General features: G+C 42.6%; 3 protein-coding genes across 3 annotated transcripts; all 3 read right to left on the reverse strand.

Moving 5' to 3' along the window:
* Positions 1-476: 476 nt before the first annotated feature.
* BJ212DRAFT_1303704 (uncharacterized protein) lies at positions 477-833 on the reverse strand (the record flags this gene model as incomplete). The annotated part of the gene is made up of 1 exon (XM_041333459.1): positions 477-833. The coding sequence occupies one exon, from the start codon at positions 831-833 to the stop codon at positions 477-479; it is 357 nt and encodes a 118-aa protein (XP_041187690.1).
* Positions 834-2,817: 1,984 nt separating this feature from the next.
* On the reverse strand, positions 2,818-3,344 carry BJ212DRAFT_1303705 (uncharacterized protein; the record flags this gene model as incomplete). Its single annotated transcript, XM_041333460.1, has 3 exons — positions 2,818-2,945; positions 3,005-3,020; positions 3,096-3,344. 3 exons carry the CDS (start codon positions 3,342-3,344, stop codon positions 2,818-2,820), a joined length of 393 nt encoding a protein of 130 aa, XP_041187691.1.
* An 8,023-nt stretch (positions 3,345-11,367) lies between these two features.
* On the reverse strand, positions 11,368-11,685 carry BJ212DRAFT_1282715 (uncharacterized protein; the record flags this gene model as incomplete). Its single annotated transcript, XM_041331697.1, has 1 exon — positions 11,368-11,685. A coding segment is annotated over one exon (318 nt), but the record flags the coding sequence as incomplete, so codon positions are not given.
* Between the last annotated feature and the right edge of the window lie 6,809 nt (positions 11,686-18,494).

An 18,494-nucleotide genomic window follows, 5' to 3' on the forward strand; every position in this document is an offset into this window, starting at 1 on the left:
ATGAGTGCTGATTGTGGATTCAGATGAATTGTGGACTGGACCAGATGAGTGGACAGATTGGATGATGAGATGTTGGAGGGGGATAAAATGTGGATAGGATCAGAGATAAGATGTGGATCAGATCTGAGATGAGATAAGGATCAGATCTGAGATCCAGATATGTGGATATGACATCATCTAGGAAAAAGTATGAATGGAAGGTTGGCATATTGTCTGCAGAAGACATTGTTAGTTCAAAGAGGGAAAACAGGTGCCTTTAAATGTAATCGCTAACCTTGTAAAGAAAAATGGACAGACATAACAGTGCGATTCAGTGCAGTTCAGTGCTGCTGAGCTATTACATGTACAGGGGGTGTGTCTGACCTAGAATGAGACTGTCCACTATTACAATGCCATCTTAGTTATAACATGCAAGGTGGTGATAAGTCATGTTTGCACTGCAAGGTTATGCCTACAGGCAAGTTTGTGCTATTGATCTAGTTCTTGTAATTGAGGTCTACTTCACTATTGTACATCTCATTGAATTGATCCAACAACGATTCATTGCTGGAGCTGAACCACTGCTCAATGTCTGATCCGCCCTTGATATCAAATTCATCTTCACTGTCATCTTGGCCTTCACCTTCACCTTCACCTTCACCTTCATCTTCATCTTCATCTTCATCTTCATCTATTTCCCCGGGGCCTTCAATATCATGAGTAAATGATACAGGTGCTGCACTGCCTTCTCCCTGGCAATGGTGTGAGTATGCATGTCCTATTCCAAGACCAAAGTGAAAGCACATTAGCATGTCCCAGTCCATGAACCTAAAATAATTGGGCTCAGTGTACATGTATACCCTTGCTCAGCTTCTCCTTGCTAGGGCCTTTGACTCATGTGATTTGGACATTTCAAGATAAGTAGAAGCCATTGGCAACCTGCATCATTGAGAATCTAATTGATCATTACAACTCTGCAGACCACTCCCAGTCTCCAACTTGACCATTGGCAAAATTCCTTACAGAAAAACATTTCCAGGAGATAACCCCTCAAGTGCCCAGGGTGAATCACATGCATTTACCCAGTTGTGTGTTGCATAATGAGGAGATGCATGAGATTGATGAAGGTGCAGTGTTGAGTTTGCTCAAATGAATATATTGTTCACACCCCACTTTCATTCATTAGTACCATCCAAACTGGTGATAGAGCCAGACAGTAATTTTGGGTCAGTACCATTAACCAGGCAATCTTCGCTGTTCTGGAGTCACACAACCTTGATATCATCCATTGGACCCATGGGCACAAAGTGTGTGCCAGACTGCTTAGAACACAAAGTCTCACCATGTGTACCAGTCATGTAAGTCATAAATTCTCTTTCATCTGATTAACATATTCTCACAATGCTGCAGGTGAATTTGCCACAGGTCAGAAAGACTGTTCCTCCAGGCTCAGTGTCACATTAGACATCACTCACATTGCCCACTACAAGAAGATTCAGAAAGTCTTTGATTGACATCAACTTGCATAGGGAACAAATTTCAAACCAGTATGAGGCATCATGTGACATCCCAAGATAGTAGACACCATAGAAGAAATGAAACATAACTTGACACCTTTCATTACACTTACTTATATCACAATAGAACTTTCTGCAACACTTCTTTCAATGTCATTGTGTATGCTATTTTTACTATTACTCTGGCTTTTTGGACTCATATGTGATGTTCATATTGTCAATAATAATCTTGTTTACCATCAAGTGAGACTCATACATCAGACACAATAGCACATCTTTGGGAGCAGCTTGCAGATGGTATAGAAGCCTGATATTCTTCAAGTCTGGTAAGCTGTCATATGCCATTCCGGACTCTCAACTCTGAATCCACTTCTCTGGATATCTGGATCCAAGATCTGGATCTCAAATGATCTGATCTATCTTTATCTTCCTTCTGGAATCCAAACCCTATATCAGCACCCAACCCCATTTAGACTTCCCCTGTCTCCAGACTCTGGTTAACTATGTTTCCCTTCTGATTATTGATCTGTTACATACATTTCATTTCTGGTGTTCATTATTTGTGATCTGTCCTACTTACTAATAAACTTTGCATATGCTTCATACATAGCCTTTATGTTTGCTGATTGATTCCTATATAATACCTACAGTATATAAACCTCCTGTAACTCTCGGAAATACTCCAGTTCAAATATCATCTTAGTTCCTGCTCATTCCTGTGTCCTCTGGACTCGAGACAAGTCTCTTGTCATATTCCAAAGTCTTAGGATTGCATACTAGACTACATTTCCGACTCTACCTTAAGGTAGCCCATCCTCTGTTAGTTTCTAGTCTGGACTTTGTCCAGATTAGTCTTATCTGCTTGTCCAAGTAATATCCAGATGTCCGTCGGATTTATCTCACGTTTCGGATCCGGACATCCATTGTCTGCCCTAGTCAAATCCTGGAAACTCCAGATGACTGCTCCAGCCCCTGGAAATTAAGGGCACATACTCAGGAAAGGGGCACAGTGTATGAGCTGAGGCCAAGCCCTTGTGATCCAACCCCCTTGAGCACACGACCTTAACATAAGCCAAAAAATCACAAGCTAGTCTGGGAGATGTCAAAAGGTATTTGAATGAATGGACACACTGGGGTGGGATAGATATAAAGCAACTGGTGACTATCAAATGAAATTGAAGGGGTATCTTGACTGCCAACCAAAAACCATGCTATCATAGGATATGTATGGATATAATATACCTGAAACAAGTGCTAACTGCACTTCTGTTTTCTATGAGCTGTAAGTCTTTATTTGACAACTATGATGTTGCAAGAAAACTTACTTATTGATGTGTTGATTGGTGAGTTTGGCCTTGTGCTTTATAGATGAGAGAGTGATTCCATCATTTTCTTTAATTTTGACTTCTTGTGGTGCTTGAGACTCTTTGAGCTCATTGACCTCCCCCACTGAATATGTCATTGAGATTGAGCACACCACAGGAATTTCCTGAATGCACGAGACACACTGTATTGGTCTGTCATCTAAACCAATGCTTGATGACCTATGGTAAAAGAAAATTTAAGAAGTGACCATTTATGTGTGCTGATGTGACTCACTATCCTATGCTCAGCGATGGCCAGCTTGACAATTTTTAATTGATCAGGGGTAAGGTCTCCTTCAACAGGGACACTATTGTGGTATAGACATGTACACTTGGGCCATTGATAGAAGAAACTGCAGAAGGTATCAGCCCAAACATTCACAAACATTTTCAGATGCTGAGCTCTGATAAACTCAGGTAGTAAAGCTTTGAGAAACACATCCTCTTCCACTGTTGTCCAAGGCTTTGGACCACAACAAGCCATGGTATAGTTGAGGGTAAGAAAGTGTTAAAGAAGATATAAAAACTTGTTTGATATTTAATATGCAGATTAAGGCCCATCCAGACCATCAGACAGGTGTGAGTACAGCTGCAGGTGATCCCCATCCCACTAACACAATTCAGTAGCATCTTATGTTTCATATAAACCAATTTTTTTCACAATATGTTATTAATTTTGCTCCTACATACATACATATATATGTTTGAGGGGGTATCCCAACCCATGCAACTTCACTGTCATATCCCATATGCCAGACATAGATCCCATCATATTCCCACGCTTTCCAGACCTATTTTCAGACCCCACCTCTGGCTCATTCCCAGATCCTCTTCCACTGTGTACTCCATATCTAAGCAGGATTAGATCTGCTATGGAATTACCCCTGACCTCCAGATCCCCACTACTAGCCTGATCCATACACCCCTATCTTGTCCACCATATGCACATTCCATCCAGCAAGACATCCGGACTTTACCTCCTCTTAGATTCTGGACTACATCCACCACCTCACATATCTCAGTCCCGTTTCCGCCCTGCCTTCTGGATCCCCAGATCTCCAGATATTAACTGTTACTATCTCCAGACCTATTCCTACCCTCCATTTGAGATCCTGCACCTATCCCCATTTAGGCATCTCCACCTTTCCAGTTCTTGGTTATCTCTATTTCTGTCTTGCTGATTGATCCTTGTACTAGTTTCATCTCTGAGTTCATTTACATATGTTCCATCTTACTTACCAATGTGTTTCCACATGCTCATACATAGCTTTACTCTGTTGCTTACTGATCCTCTCGAATATCCTCTAGTATATAACCCCTGTACAACTCCTGTAGAGTCCTCAGTCTGAATAGCATCTTAGATCCTGTTCTACTTGCCCAATCCTCTCTCAGACTTTGGTCCACCTAAGTCTGTCCTATCCATCAGGCCCAGGGATTGATTCCCTAGGCCAGAGCTTTGCCTTTCCAGCACTTACCCTCTTTCCAGACCTAGGTCCAATCCCTGTCCCTCTGACTCTACCTTAGGGTAGTCTACCTCTGTTTGTTTCTATATCAGACAAAGTCTGATGTAGCCCCTATTCCTTCCATACCTTTGGATGCCCTATCCTCCTGTCCTTCAGACACCCTGCCCTCCATACCTTTGGACATCCTATCCTCCTGTCCCCCTGTCCTCCTGTCCTCTGGACCTTTGGACCTTCTATCTGTCATATCCCACAATCCAGACCCACGTTCCATCATATTCCCACGCCTTCTGAGCCTATGTCCGGACCACACTTCATATCCAACTCATTCCCAGATCCCCTTCCGCTGTGTGCTCCACACCTCAGCAGGATCGACTATGCTCTGGATTTACCCCTGAGCTCCAGACCATCGGATCTCCACTGCTAGCCTGAACCATAACCCCCTGTCCCATCCACCCTATGTACACTCCATCCAGCAAGACATTCAGACTTCACCTTGTCTCAGATTCTGGACTCTATCCACCTTCTCATATCCCAGTCCTGTATCCACCTTGTCTTCCGGATCCCCAGATCTCTGGACCTCCAGATATTAACTCTGGACCTATCCCCACCCTCTGTCCGATATCCTGCGCCTATCCCCATTTAGGCATTCTCTGCCTTCTGGCTTTCAGTTACCTCTTGTTCCATCTTGCTTATTGATCCTTGTATGAGTCCTCATCTCCGAGTTCATTTACTTATGTTCCATCTTACTTACTAATGTGTTTCCACATGCTCGTACATAGCCTTGCTCCTTTGCTTACTGATCCCCTCAGATATTGTTCAGTATATAACCCCTGTAGATACTCCTGTAGTTCCTCAGTTTGAATATCAACTTAGACTTGCACAATCCTCTCTTGGACTTTGGTCCACCTAAGTCTGTCCTACCCATCAGGCCTAGGGATTGATTCCCTAGGCCGGAGCTCTGCCTTTCTGGCACTTTCCCTCTTTCCAGACCTTGGTCCACTTCCTGTCTCTCCGACTCTACCTTCGGGTAGTCTACCTCTGTTTGCTTCTACATCGGACTTCATCTGATGTAGCCCCTATTCCTTCCGGACCTCCGGACCTCCTGTCTCTCGTACCTCTGGGCATCCTGTCCTTCGGACATTCCGCCCTCCATACCTTCAGACGTTCCATCCTCCTAACCCTTGGACATCCTGTCCTTCTGTCCTCCATCATCCTGCCCTCCTGTCCTCCTGTCCTTCTGTCCTCCATCATCCTGTCCTCCTGTCCTCCTATCCTCCAGACCCTCGGACCTCCTATCCTTCCATCCTGTTTCCTGTAGAAGTATTACCTTGCAGTGGGAACTCTCCTGAGCACTTCCTGCATTCCTCCGGAACTCTCCCACGCTCCTCCGGACGTTTCCCACGCTCCTCCGGAAGTCCTCTAGCACTCTCCAGCAGAATAGCCAGCCTCCAGAAGTCCTCTGGACTTTGTTGGACCATCATTGGACCTCATATGAAATGAAGGGCACATACAGTGGCTCAAAAAACTGTCTGCATGTTTTGACATTTTTCACTATCTATGATATTGTGTGAGAAGGAACAAATGCCTCAAGGACATGCTCATACCACATTGTAGTATGGCTTCAGGGCTTTCATTTGAGCCCTACACCGTGGGAATCGGTGGAGATATGGTGGAGACATAAGGCTTACAAAATCATGACTCATGTGGACAGTTTTTTGAGCGCATATTAAAACTATATAAATCATCATTTATGACACCATAACAATCATGCCACCATTAAATAAATTATAAAGTGGTGTCATTATGTCATTTTAAAACCATATCTAACTATACAAACCAAAAATTTCCATATGTCATGGTTATATTCACCATGAAAGCCACCCCCCCTGCTCAAAGGGATAATATCCTCTCTCTTTCCTATTCTGGCCTCTCTGCTTGTCAAATTTCCTCTAGAACTGGAGCATCCAAGTCCACTGTGGCCAAGTTCATCAAAGAAAGTCACACAGACAAGGAAAACTTCTGTGAAGGGCATCCATCCAAGCTCACCTCTACTGATAGGAGGGCTAGTATCCAACATATCACTACAGGAAAGGCTGATAATGCTGTCCAGGTCACCTATTACATCAATTCCACCATCACATTCCCTGTCTCTTCACACACTGTGAGAAACATTCTCAAGACAGCTCATCTCAGGTCAGTAACAAGGAAGAAAAGGCTGTCCTCTCTATCACACATATGCAGAGAGGACTAGCACCCTTCTTTTTTCACATATATACCTTGCCATCTGACCCAATCCTATTTATTGTGGTCTTATATGATCATATAACATGCTTCCAGTCCATGTAATCCAATTCTGATGGGCTAAAGCAAAGGTTAGTCATCTCTGTTTATGTGTGATAGAGAGGACAGCCTTTTCTTCCTTGTTACTGACCTGAGATGAGCTGTCTTGAGAATGTTTCTCACAGTGTGTGAAGAGACAGGGAATGTGATGGTGGAATTGATGTAATAGGTGACCTGGACAGCATTATCAGCCTTTCCTGTAGTGATATGTTGGATACTAGCCCTCCTATCAGTAGAGGTGAGCTTGGATGGATGCCCTTCACAGAAGTTTTCCTTGTCTGTGTGACTTTCTTTGATGAACTTGGCCACAGTGGACTTGGATGCTCCAGTTCTAGAGGAAATTTGACAAGCAGAGAGGCCAGAATAGGAAAGAGAGAGGATATTATCCCTTTGAGCAGGGGGGGTGGCTTTCATGGTGAATATAACCATGACATATGGAAATTTTTGGTTTGTATAGTTAGATATGGTTTTAAAATGACATAATGACACCACTTTATAATTTATTTAATGGTGGCATGATTGTTATGGTGTCATAAATGATGATTTATATAGTTTTAATATGCGCTCAAAAAACTGTCCACATGAGTCATGATTTTGTAAGCCTTATGTCTCCACCATATCTCCACCGATTCCCACGGTGTAGGGCTCAAATGAAAGCCCTGAAGCCATACTACAATGTGGTATGAGCATGTCCTTGAGGCATTTGTTCCTTCTCACACAATATCATAGATAGTGAAAAATGTCAAAACATGCAGACAGTTTTTTGAGCCACTGTATGCTGTAAGCTTGAAAGGACAATCTAGTTTGATATTTTTCTTATCTGGCATGAATTTTTTATGATCCTAATGATAGTAACCCTGCTTAGACCAGTTTTGGTAGCAATCTGCCTGGTATACAGATTAGAAGAGCTAAGGATAATAATAGGGGCTGTTTCAGCTGTGGGAGAGAGTTGCAGCAGAGAGGGGCAAGATTGTTGATGAGGAATGCCTCAAATTGATAGATAGTATGCATAGAAGAGTGGTGGAAGTAATTAGAGCAACATGAGGAAGCACCAAGTACTAGAATTATAGAGATTGTATTGGCCAAACTGAAAGTCAAAAAAGTGTCTCAATGAGTCACCAAATTAAATTAACCATATCTTCACTTGATGACATAATATTCCCACGCTGTAGGGATCAAACATGAAGCTTAGAAGCAGAGCGCTCCCACACCTCCCTATGGCTTAGTCATATTCTCATGCCCTGGCTCATAATACAGCAATTATATGAAAAGTCACAAACATTGAGAAATTTTTTTGAGCCACTGTGTGTACAAAGGGAAAGGCACTGGACTGTGCTCTTCAGTTGATGGGCAAGTCTGAAAGGAGAAATGAGGCATGTGTGGAAGACTGGGAAATGATTTAACTCATGGTGAGGTTAGCATCCACATAAGCACACAAGGGCAGATGTCTCTTAGGACTGGGAGGAAGGAAATCATCTGGTATGTCTGTGTATGCTTTGTGTTTTGAACACTCTTTGAGGATTGTGTGTGGTAGATCTGCAGTCACAGAGGGGACCTATAAATAGAGGAGAATGAGGCAGGTGTGGAGCAGCAGAGAATAATTTAACTTACAGTAAGGTCAGCAATTGCATATGAACAGGAGAGAGTACACCTTTGTGTGGTCTCCATAGCTAGAGGATGATGGGAAATGACACAGAATTATGCAAAGTATTTATTGTGAGTTGCAAGCAGACAGTTGCCCACTCACTGGCTAAGCAATAGGCATACCCACTTGCAGACTGCAATGAACTAAACAAAAATAAATGAGCAAATGGATGCAGTATATTGTGAAGGCAATGATTAACAATGATATCATGGGCCAACTCACCTGTCCAAAGTCCTATCCTAGTGAGTGAAATGAAATTGATCCACTTTTGGAAGGCAACCAGCATTGTGTGACATAAACTGCTATGGGAAATGAATCAGGGTTGTCTTGTCCATCAGCCCAATGGATTGCTTTATCATGGAGAATGACTTTCTTGGGATGCAAGTAATGGAGATGAAATCCTCAAGAATTCCAGGGAATTAGCATCTGTAGGCTAGACATTCTGTGAAGGTTGAATATCAATGATATTGCATTTCAGGGCTTACATGGCATTCCACTTACTTTGAACAGCCTGTTGCATTGGCAGGGGATACATTAACATCGACAGATACTAGTATACTGGCATTTGAATCAGGTTGTTAAAAAGACCTATGTGACTCTGCCTTCATTTCAAGGTAGCAGGGAAAGTACTGATAATCATTGTACGTATTGCTTATGCAAAACTCAGTTAGACAAACTTGTTGAGCAAGTAAATATAAGCTCACTCACTCTTGTGATCAGTAGGACATGCACTATTTATATGAGTTGTTAGTTTGTTCCAGTGTCAAAGTGACTACCTTGTTGTTAATGTTATTATCATACAAAATGAATGACTACTATGCAAAGTTAATAACTACACAGACGGATCTTTTTTTTTCATGGAGCAAGTACTAGTACCAAGACAATAGCAATGACATTGACATTGACATTGACAACTATAACTACTATGCAAAGTTACCAGCTAAATTTAATGTTGGGAAATAAAATGATGATAGCAAGAGAAAAGAACCTGCAACAAGGTTTCAAGGCCTAAGTAGTGAGTGGGAGAATTGAAATCTGCCAGGAGTGCCCTAACCAGCTGAGCAGGTTCTGGGTCTGAGCATTTGAGTGGCTACCAGATAATTCTGTTGGAGTTTTGACTGTCTGAAATTCACTACTTAGATCCTGAAGCATGGTTTTATCATTTTCCTTTCCCTATCATATTGTATATGCAATGTCATAACAGGATCCTAATATAGATTAGTGGATTGTATACTGTAGCAGTTCTAGTCTCTATTGCAAAATGCTGCTGCCTGTCATATCCCACAATCCGGACCCACATTCCATCATATTCCCACACCTTCTGAGTCTATGTCCAGACCCCACTTCATATCCAACTCATTCTTAGATCCTCTTCTGCTATGTGCTTCACACCTCAGCAGGATCGACTCTGCTCTGGATTTACCCCTGAGCTCTGGACCTCTGGATCCTTGCTGCTAGCCTGATCTGTACCACCCTATGCACACTCCATCCAGCAAGACATATGGACTTCACTTTGTCTCAGATTCAGGACTATATCCACCTTATCATATCCCAGTCCTGTATCTACCTCACCTTCCAGATCCTCAGATCTCTGGACCTCTGGATATTAACCATAACTATCTCCAGATGTATTCCCACCCTCTGTTCGATATCCTGTGCCTATCCCCATTTAGACATCTCTGCCTTTCTGGCTCTCAGTTACTTCTTGTTCCATCTTGCTGATTGATCCTTGTATGAGTCTTCATCTCCAAGTTCATTTAGTTATGTTCTGTCTTACTTACTAATATGTTTCCACATGCTCATACATAGCCCTACTCCTTTGCTGACTGATCCCCTCAGACATTCTCCAGTATATAACCCCTGTAAATACTCCTGTAGTTTCCTCAGTTTCAATATCAACTTAGACTTGCCCAATCATCTCTTGGACTTTGGTCTTCCTAAGTTCTATCCTATCCATCAGGCCTAGGGATTGATTCCCTAGGCCAAAGCTTTGCCTTTCCAGCACTTACTTTCTTTCTGGACTTAGGTCCAATCCCTGTCTCTCTGACTCTATCTTAGGGTAGTCTACCTCTGTTTGTTTCTATATCAGACTCTATCCAATGTAGCCCCTATTCCTTCTGGACCTTCAGGTGTCCTGTCCTTTGAACCTCCTGCCCTCTATACCTTTGGATATCCTGTTTTTTTATTCCTCTAGACATCCTGTCCTCCTGTCCTCCTATCCTTCCATCCTATTTCCTGGAGAAATATTACTTTGCAGTGGGAACTCTCCTGAGCACTTCCTGCATTCCTCTCAAACTCTCTCATGCTTCTCTGGACATTTCCCACACTCCTCCAGAAGTCCTCTAGACTTCATCAGACCATCATCAGACCTCATCTGAAATGAAGAGCACATACTCAGGTGAGGGGCATAGTGTACAAGCTGAGGCTAAGCCCCTCAGAATCAGTCCCTCTCTCCACTTTGAGCAAACTGGTTCTTAACACTGCTAGGTCATGAAAAGACCTAAGGTCTATTGTGTGCATGCTGTTGAGTAAGTCACTCCATTCAGTCATGGGTCATGCAGACTGATATTGATTGCTCCTTGCCCCAAAGTATTTGTGAGTGCCTCAGGCATCACATACCCTGCCTCCATCACTGATGAGGCTCATGTAGCTGATCATAGGTCACACACACTGAAGTTAATGCAGTCACCTGCAGGGATCTTGCAGGACGATAAGGTGGTTCTCATGCATGTGTTCATGACAAATGTAGCAGCATGTGACACATTCTTAGACATTGATGATCCTGAGCTATGTGAGGCATTTTTAGAGTCTGATTATCTGTGCCAAACAAGAGAACCCTACCATGTAGCTCCTACTTTTCCTGCTCATTTTTTTGTTTGTAGGCTTAGTTGTAGCTCTAGCCTTGTACTTCTTTCTATTATACAAGTAGCTTTGATGCTCACATAAAACTTTCAATTATAGCTACAAAACATAGATCTATTCTGCAGTAGTGTCATTGTCAAACTCACACCCATCATAAAGATCATCTTCAGCTTTATCTTCCTTATCAAGATCAGAATCTAGCTCTTTGACATCTCACATAAGTAAGCCTCATAATCCTCCCACATGTGTGCTGCAATGCAATCATAGCATGCATTAGCAGCTTGGACATATGGTCCACTCTCAGCTGCTACAGGATTTCCTTGATGGCTTGGATTGTCTTCAACAATACTCATCAATGGTAAAGGATCCTTGGATGGGTCATGAAGCCATATAAAATTATGTAGGGTGCATAGTGCCACAGGAATCTGAGCTTGAATTTCAATCTTGTATTCCAGGGATAAGAGGAGAATGTGAAAGCATTGTTTTAAGACACTGAAACTTTGTTCAATGACATTTCATGCTGAGGCATGACAAAGATTGAAGAGTTCTTCTTTATTAACTGGTCTGAAAAAATATAATATTGGTTTGATTCAAAAAAACATGAGTGAAACAACTACCTCACACTGGCACAACCCCATTGAGTGAGGTGGTATCGAACACTGTGATAAGGAGTCAAGAGCTCTTCACAGGACAGACATCCTGCATCCACAAGAAGATATTTACAGGGAGGAAATTTCAAGCCACCTTCAAGTGCTTGATCCCAAAGCCATGCATCAGTTGCAGAGCCTTCCCACCCAGTCAATGCATATGTAAACATCAGATCAAAATCACATGCAAAAAGGTAATTTTGGGAGAGAAATTCTTTGCAGTTGTGATAAATGTGGTACTTAGCTGAAGGAGGGAACATGTGGATATGACTACCATTGACTGCTCCTATAGCATCCTTAAAATACAGCCAGCATTTTGGATTGATGCGTATTTTGGTAGGGATTGGATCACCATCAGCAGGAAAACATATGTATTTATTATAAAATGGTCAAGATGTGAATATGTCAAGCATCTTGCAAAAATAGCTATAAAGGCATCAGAACTAACATTTTTTGCTAATACAAACTAATCATACCAAGAAATTGTGTTATTTAAGTGCTGAAAGCATTCACCAACATGGCAAATTGTTAACCCTGTAATACAGGAGTAGAGGAATATTGCAAGTTGCTCTTCAAGTGAGATGTATCATGAATCTGTATGACCAAGGGAATGGAGCTCATTGATCAGATTCTCAAACACATGAACATGCATCCTGAGCTTGCAGTGGATGCATTTTGGATGACCAACAATGAGCTCTATGACCCATTCATGGCCTGATAGTGCAGATGTGTGATATGGCTCAGGGACTCTGGGAATTTGTGTTGCCTGTAGAACCACCTGTGGTAGTAGCAACAAGAATGCTAATAAGAAGTACCATGTAATGAAACATCCACTTGTAGACTGTCAGGTGTGCCAGATGCTGGCCCTGAGTTAGCTGAATGTGGTAAGCAGCAAGGAGATGTTGATGTGGAATCAAGGGGTGAGGAAACAAAGGACCAAGGAGGTGCTGATGAAGGGGCTGAACAGGCCCATCCATGACACTAATTAATTGGTAATGTTCAAGTTGGGATCAAGTCATCAAACTATAGTGTATACTACTGGGTGTTGATGATCTTGCTGATCATGTTCAAGCTCCACTTACATGCCAATGTGCAGGCACCACATACCAAAACTCATATTTTGCAAATTTTGCTTATATGACAGTTACTGAACAAGGCTGAAGGTGATGTGGAAGTATTGTAATCTCAATTTGTTGCATTATTATGGTGAGACCACCCATGCATAAACTGTTGGTACACAAGCACCTTTTCAATGTTTGGACTTTTGACTTTCCCATGACCTTTTTCTTATCTATTGGATTCCCCTGCTGTCAATTATTCATGGATCCTTCTAGTAGTTGAGGATTGTATTGGGCAGTATATATAGTATACCCTTTGATAGTCTGATTATAATATTTCACTATATTCATGTCTGAGAATTCTTATCAGTGAGAATAAGAGATATGTGCTTGATATCATTACTCTGACACATTTCTACCTGATCATGGCCATGGGAAGGCTTTATATATGTGCCATAAGGTATATATGAACAGATTGTGTAGTCTATCAAATAATAATGTACTGAAAAACCTCAGAAATGCGAAAATATGGTACAGTGTAGGCAGGAGGAGACTTTGGTTTGTAGACAAGGATTCTGATATTGTCCTGGTATATCTATATAATCAATATATTATATATATGCATAGTAACAGCCCACCTCCCATCCTGGAGGGCTGGAGCTGCAGGAAAAAAATTCTCAGGGGGTGAACCACCAGGAGGATATAAATATATACAACCCCAGGGGCTGACCCTATGGACCTATGCTCCTCATGTATGGTGTATACTAATGAAGAGATGTTAGAAATTATATTTTGAAGCCTATAAACTTAAACACTCAAAAATGCGAAACACTTCTTTCAGTGTGTCCTGTTATGGCGAACTGTAGGTCGACTAGGATGGGTGTGATGATAGGTACTCGATAAGAGTACGCCTAAAGCCGGATTGTGTCCTCACAAATGTAAGGTTCTTAAGACAAGTCAAAGAGAGTGTCTTTGGCTTGAATATCGATATCAGACGACTTAGGATTGGGGGTCCTAAGCGAAGGATAATGCAGGTAAAACCTAGTAAATTAAAGTGAAGTTTATCTAGGTACATGACTGGGTTTATATAGACGTAGGTATGTTTAGGGCAGGTACACATATGTCATCAGTCGAGTCAGAGATAAGAAACATGAGTCAGCTGGTGACGTCATGGGTGAGTCAGAGGTAAGAGATATGAGTCAGCTAGTGACGTCATGGGTGAGTCAGAGGTAAGAGATATGAGTCAGCTAGTGACGGCGTATGGCGATCATGCTGTAATACAGATATAGAAGGACGTTAGCCTAGTGATGGCACAGTCAAGTGCGGTCATGATGTAATACACGAGTGAAGATAAGAGAAAAGAGATAGGGGGTAACCATAACTGTAACATGTCCTTGAGGAAGACAAGGTTACAGTACTATAAGGAATGGTCCTATTTCCTGAGCTTCTAACATGTGGTACATACATACAACATCATTGTAGGGAGCTGTTAAGAACCATGCTCAAAGGAGAGAGAGACTGACTCAGAGGGGCTTGGCCTCAGCTCGTACGCTGTGCCCCTTACCCAAGTATGTGCCCTTCATTTCAGAGGAAGTCTGATGATGGTCCAATGAAGTCCGGAGGACTTCTGGAGGCTGGCTACTCTGGTGGAGAGTGCAGGAGGACTTCCGGAGGAGCGCGGGAAATGTCCGGAGGAGCATGGGAGAGTTCCGGAGGGATGCAGGAAATGCTCAGGAGAGTTCCTGCTGCAAGGTAATACTTCTACAGGAAAACAGGATGGACAGATAGGAGGTCCAGAGGACAGGATGTCTGGAGGTCTGGAGTATGGAGGACAGGATGTCTGGAGGTCCAGAGTACAGAGGACAGGAGGTCCGGAAGTATGGAAGATGGAATGTCCGAAGGTATGGAGGGCGGAACGTCCAAAGGTATGGAGGGTGGAACGTCCAAAGGTATGGAGGGCGGAACATCCAAAGGACAGGATGCCCGGAGGTATGAGGGACAGGGTGTCCAGAGGTACAGAAGACAGGAGGTCCGGAGGTCCGGAAGGAATAGGGGCTACATCGGATGAAGTCCGATGTAGAAGCAAACAGAGGTAGACTACCCTAAGGTAGAGTCGGAGGGACAGGAAGTGGACCTAAGTCCAGAAAGAGGGTAAGTGCCAGAAAGGCAAGACTCTAGCCTAGGGAAGCAATCCCTAGACTTGGGACAGAGACATAGGGGACAAATCCGAAGGTCTGGAATTCCGGCCTAGGGAACCCATCCCTAGGCCTTACAGAAAAGGACAAACTCAGATGGACTGAAGTCCAGAAGAAGACTGGGCAAGTCTAAGGTGATATTCAAACTGGGGAACTACAGGAGTATCTACAGGGGTTATATACTGAACAATATCTGAGGGGATCAGTAAGCAAAGGAGCAAGGCTATGTATGAGCATGTGGAAACACATTAGTAAGTAAGATGGAACATAAGTAAATGAACTCGGAGATGAGGACTCATACAAGGATCAATAAGCAAGATGGAACAAGAGGTAACTGAAAGCCGGAAAGGTAGAGATGCCTAAATGGGGATAGGCACAGGATATCGGACAGAGGGTGGGGATAGGTCCAGAGTTAATATCTGGAGGTCCGGAGATCTGGGGATCCAGAAGACAAGGTGGATACAGGACTGGAATACAAAAAGGTGGATATAGTCTGGAATCCGAGATGAGGTGAAGTCTGGATGTCTTGCTGGATGGAGTGTGCATAGGGTGGACAGGATAGGGTTGTACGGATCAGGCTAGCAGTGAGGATCCGGAGGTCCAGAGCTCAGGGGTAAATCAGGAGTGTAGTCAATCCTGCTGAGGTGTGGAGCACAGTGGGAGGGGATCTGGGAATGAGCTGGATATGAAGTGGGGTCCAGATGTAGGCTCGGAAGGCGTGGGAATATGATGGAACATGGGTCCGGATTGTGGGATATGACAAGAGGTCACTGTTTGCAATGTCTATCTATCCTTGGTTTTCCCATTCCAGTAAGTATTTTGTGAGGCTGTCAATGATGTATCTTGAGTTTGTGATTATTAGCACAGGGGTCATAGGACTAATCAGTTGTATTCCTATCAAGACTGCAGCTATTTCTCCTGCCTGGTTTGGCTGATTTGGGTTGTATCCTTTCAGTTTTTCTGAGTTTCCTAATGTGTATGCCAGGGGTTCTATGGCCAGGTCAAAAAGTAGGCAGGAGAGGGGGTCACCTTGGCATACTCCTCTCTTTACCTGGAATGAGTCACTGAGGCAGCCATTGATGGTCACTTTAGTATAGGCATTTTTGCATAGCACTTGTATTGTTTTAGTGAATCTGTTAGGAAGTCCAAAATTCTGTATGGATTCATTTAGGTAGTCATGTCTGATTTTATCATTTGCCTTCTCTTGGTCTAGGGCTACAATTATCCCATCTTCTTCCATCATGTCAGCATACACTATCATTATTTGGGTTAATCTTATTGGGTCAAAGATTGATCTCTTTGGTATAAAACTGCTTTGGTCTGGGTGAACTAAGGTATGAATCTCTTTCACAAGTAGCATAGCTAAACATTCAGTGAGAATTTTATAGTCCATGTTGAGTAGCTTGATAAGGTAGTAGTTTTTTATTTCCACAGTCTTTCTTTTTGTACAAGGGGCACATCCAGCCCAAGGCAAAGTTTCTTTCTTTCTCTATCCCATGATCCTGAATGTTGTTGAATACAGAAGTTAAGACTTTGATGATGTCAAAACTTGGTTTGTCAGCTGCTGTATTCTCTTTATGTTTTTCATATAGTGTTTTACAGGCTTTGTAGGGGATACCATTGATACCTGGTGCACTGCTAGCTTTCAATTTAATCATCTTAATTTGTGTGAAAAAAGTGTTAGTACTGGATGGTTCAAAGTGTAATATAAATCCCACATATATTTTTAAATACACATGTCCATACAAGTGATTGTCTGATTTATATTCAGACTTTCATAACTCTTTGCCTTGAAACAAGGTTGAAGATGCATTATATATTTAAGATGCATGATGTGTGCACTCTTGTGGAAGTCCAGCAAATCTTGCTCCAAGTTCAATTTCACCAGGAACCAGTTTAGTGAGGTCTATGCATTCCATGTGAACTTTCTTAGCAAAATGGAGGAGAACATGCCAAGCAAGTTCCACAAGTTGATGGCCAACATTTTTGAGGCTGTCCAGTAAGTTCATTATGCTCTGAATATGCTGTGTTGACTAATTTATCTCAAAAGGAAACTCTGCTCTAATGGTGCTGCTGCAGCATTACATGGAGATGTGATGACTTTCCTTGACCTTGATGGCATGGACAATGACAAGTAGCTTTGGATGTCCTAGTTGTGGTCTCACTTTACATGCTGCTTATTGGTTTCACTATAAATATGCTCCATCCTCTCTCATTTATTGGTTGCTATAATTATGCACAACCTATGTTTGCATACCCTCATTTAATCAAACTCTATTTTGTTCTTGTAAACAACTTGAATGCCTGCATGAACATTCAAACTGATAGTCAAGCACTCTTGGTTGTAAGTTTGCTTCAAGTTGAACATAATTATCACTAATTATCACTAATTTAGCATGCATAAAAGAATGCTCATGGGGCAGTAACAAAGTCTCTCTAAACCACTAAGTTGTCTATTTTATTGAAATTATCATAAATTAGAGAAGGTTTGACATACTTAGTCTAAATTTGCAGCAGAGTGTTTTCCTGATGTATGTTAAATTCATACATATCTCTCAAAAAACATAAATCAGTTCGCATTTTTCAAGTATTTGACATATGGTCAAGCAGATATGCTCCTGTCATATCCCACAATCCGGACCCATGTTCCATCATATTCCCACGCCTTCCGAGCCTACATCTGGACCCCACTTCATATCCAGCTCATTCCCAGATCCCCTCCCACTGTGCTCCACACCTCAGCAGGATTGACTACACTCCTGATTTACCCCTGAGCTCTGGACCTCCGGATCCTCACTGCTAGCCTGATCCGTACAACCCTATCCTGTCCACCCTATGCACACTCCATCCAGCAAGACATCCAGACTTCACCTCATCTCGGATTCCAGACTATATCCACCTTTTTGTATTCCAGTCCTGTATCCACCTTGTCTTCCAGATCCCCAGATCTCCAGACCTCTGGATATTAATGCTGGACCTATTCCCACCCTCTGTCTGATATCCTGTGCCTATCCCCATTTAGGCATTCTCTGCCTTCCGGCTTTCGGTTACCTCTTGTTCCATCTTGCTTATTGATCCTTGTACGAGTCCTCATCTCCAAGTTCATTTACTTATGTTCCGACTTACTTACTAATGTGTTTCCACATGCTCATACATAGCCTTGCTCCTTTGCTTACTGATCCCCTCAGATATTGTTCAGTATATAACCCCTGTAGATACTCCTGTAGTTCCCTAGTCTGAATATCAACTTAGACTTGCCCAATCCTCTCTCAGACTTTGGTCCACCTAAGTCTGTCCTACCCATCAGGCCTAGGGGTTGATTCCCTAGGCCAGAGCTCCGCCTTTCCAGCACTTTCCCTCTTTCCAGACTTAGGTCCAATCCCTGTCTCTCCAACTCTACCTTAGGGTAGTCTACCTCTGTTTG

This window comes from Suillus subaureus (genome assembly GCF_016647635.1).
Source record: "Suillus subaureus strain MN1 chromosome Unknown BJ212scaffold_47, whole genome shotgun sequence".
In the NCBI taxonomy this organism is placed as follows: Eukaryota; Fungi; Basidiomycota; class Agaricomycetes; order Boletales; family Suillaceae; genus Suillus; species Suillus subaureus.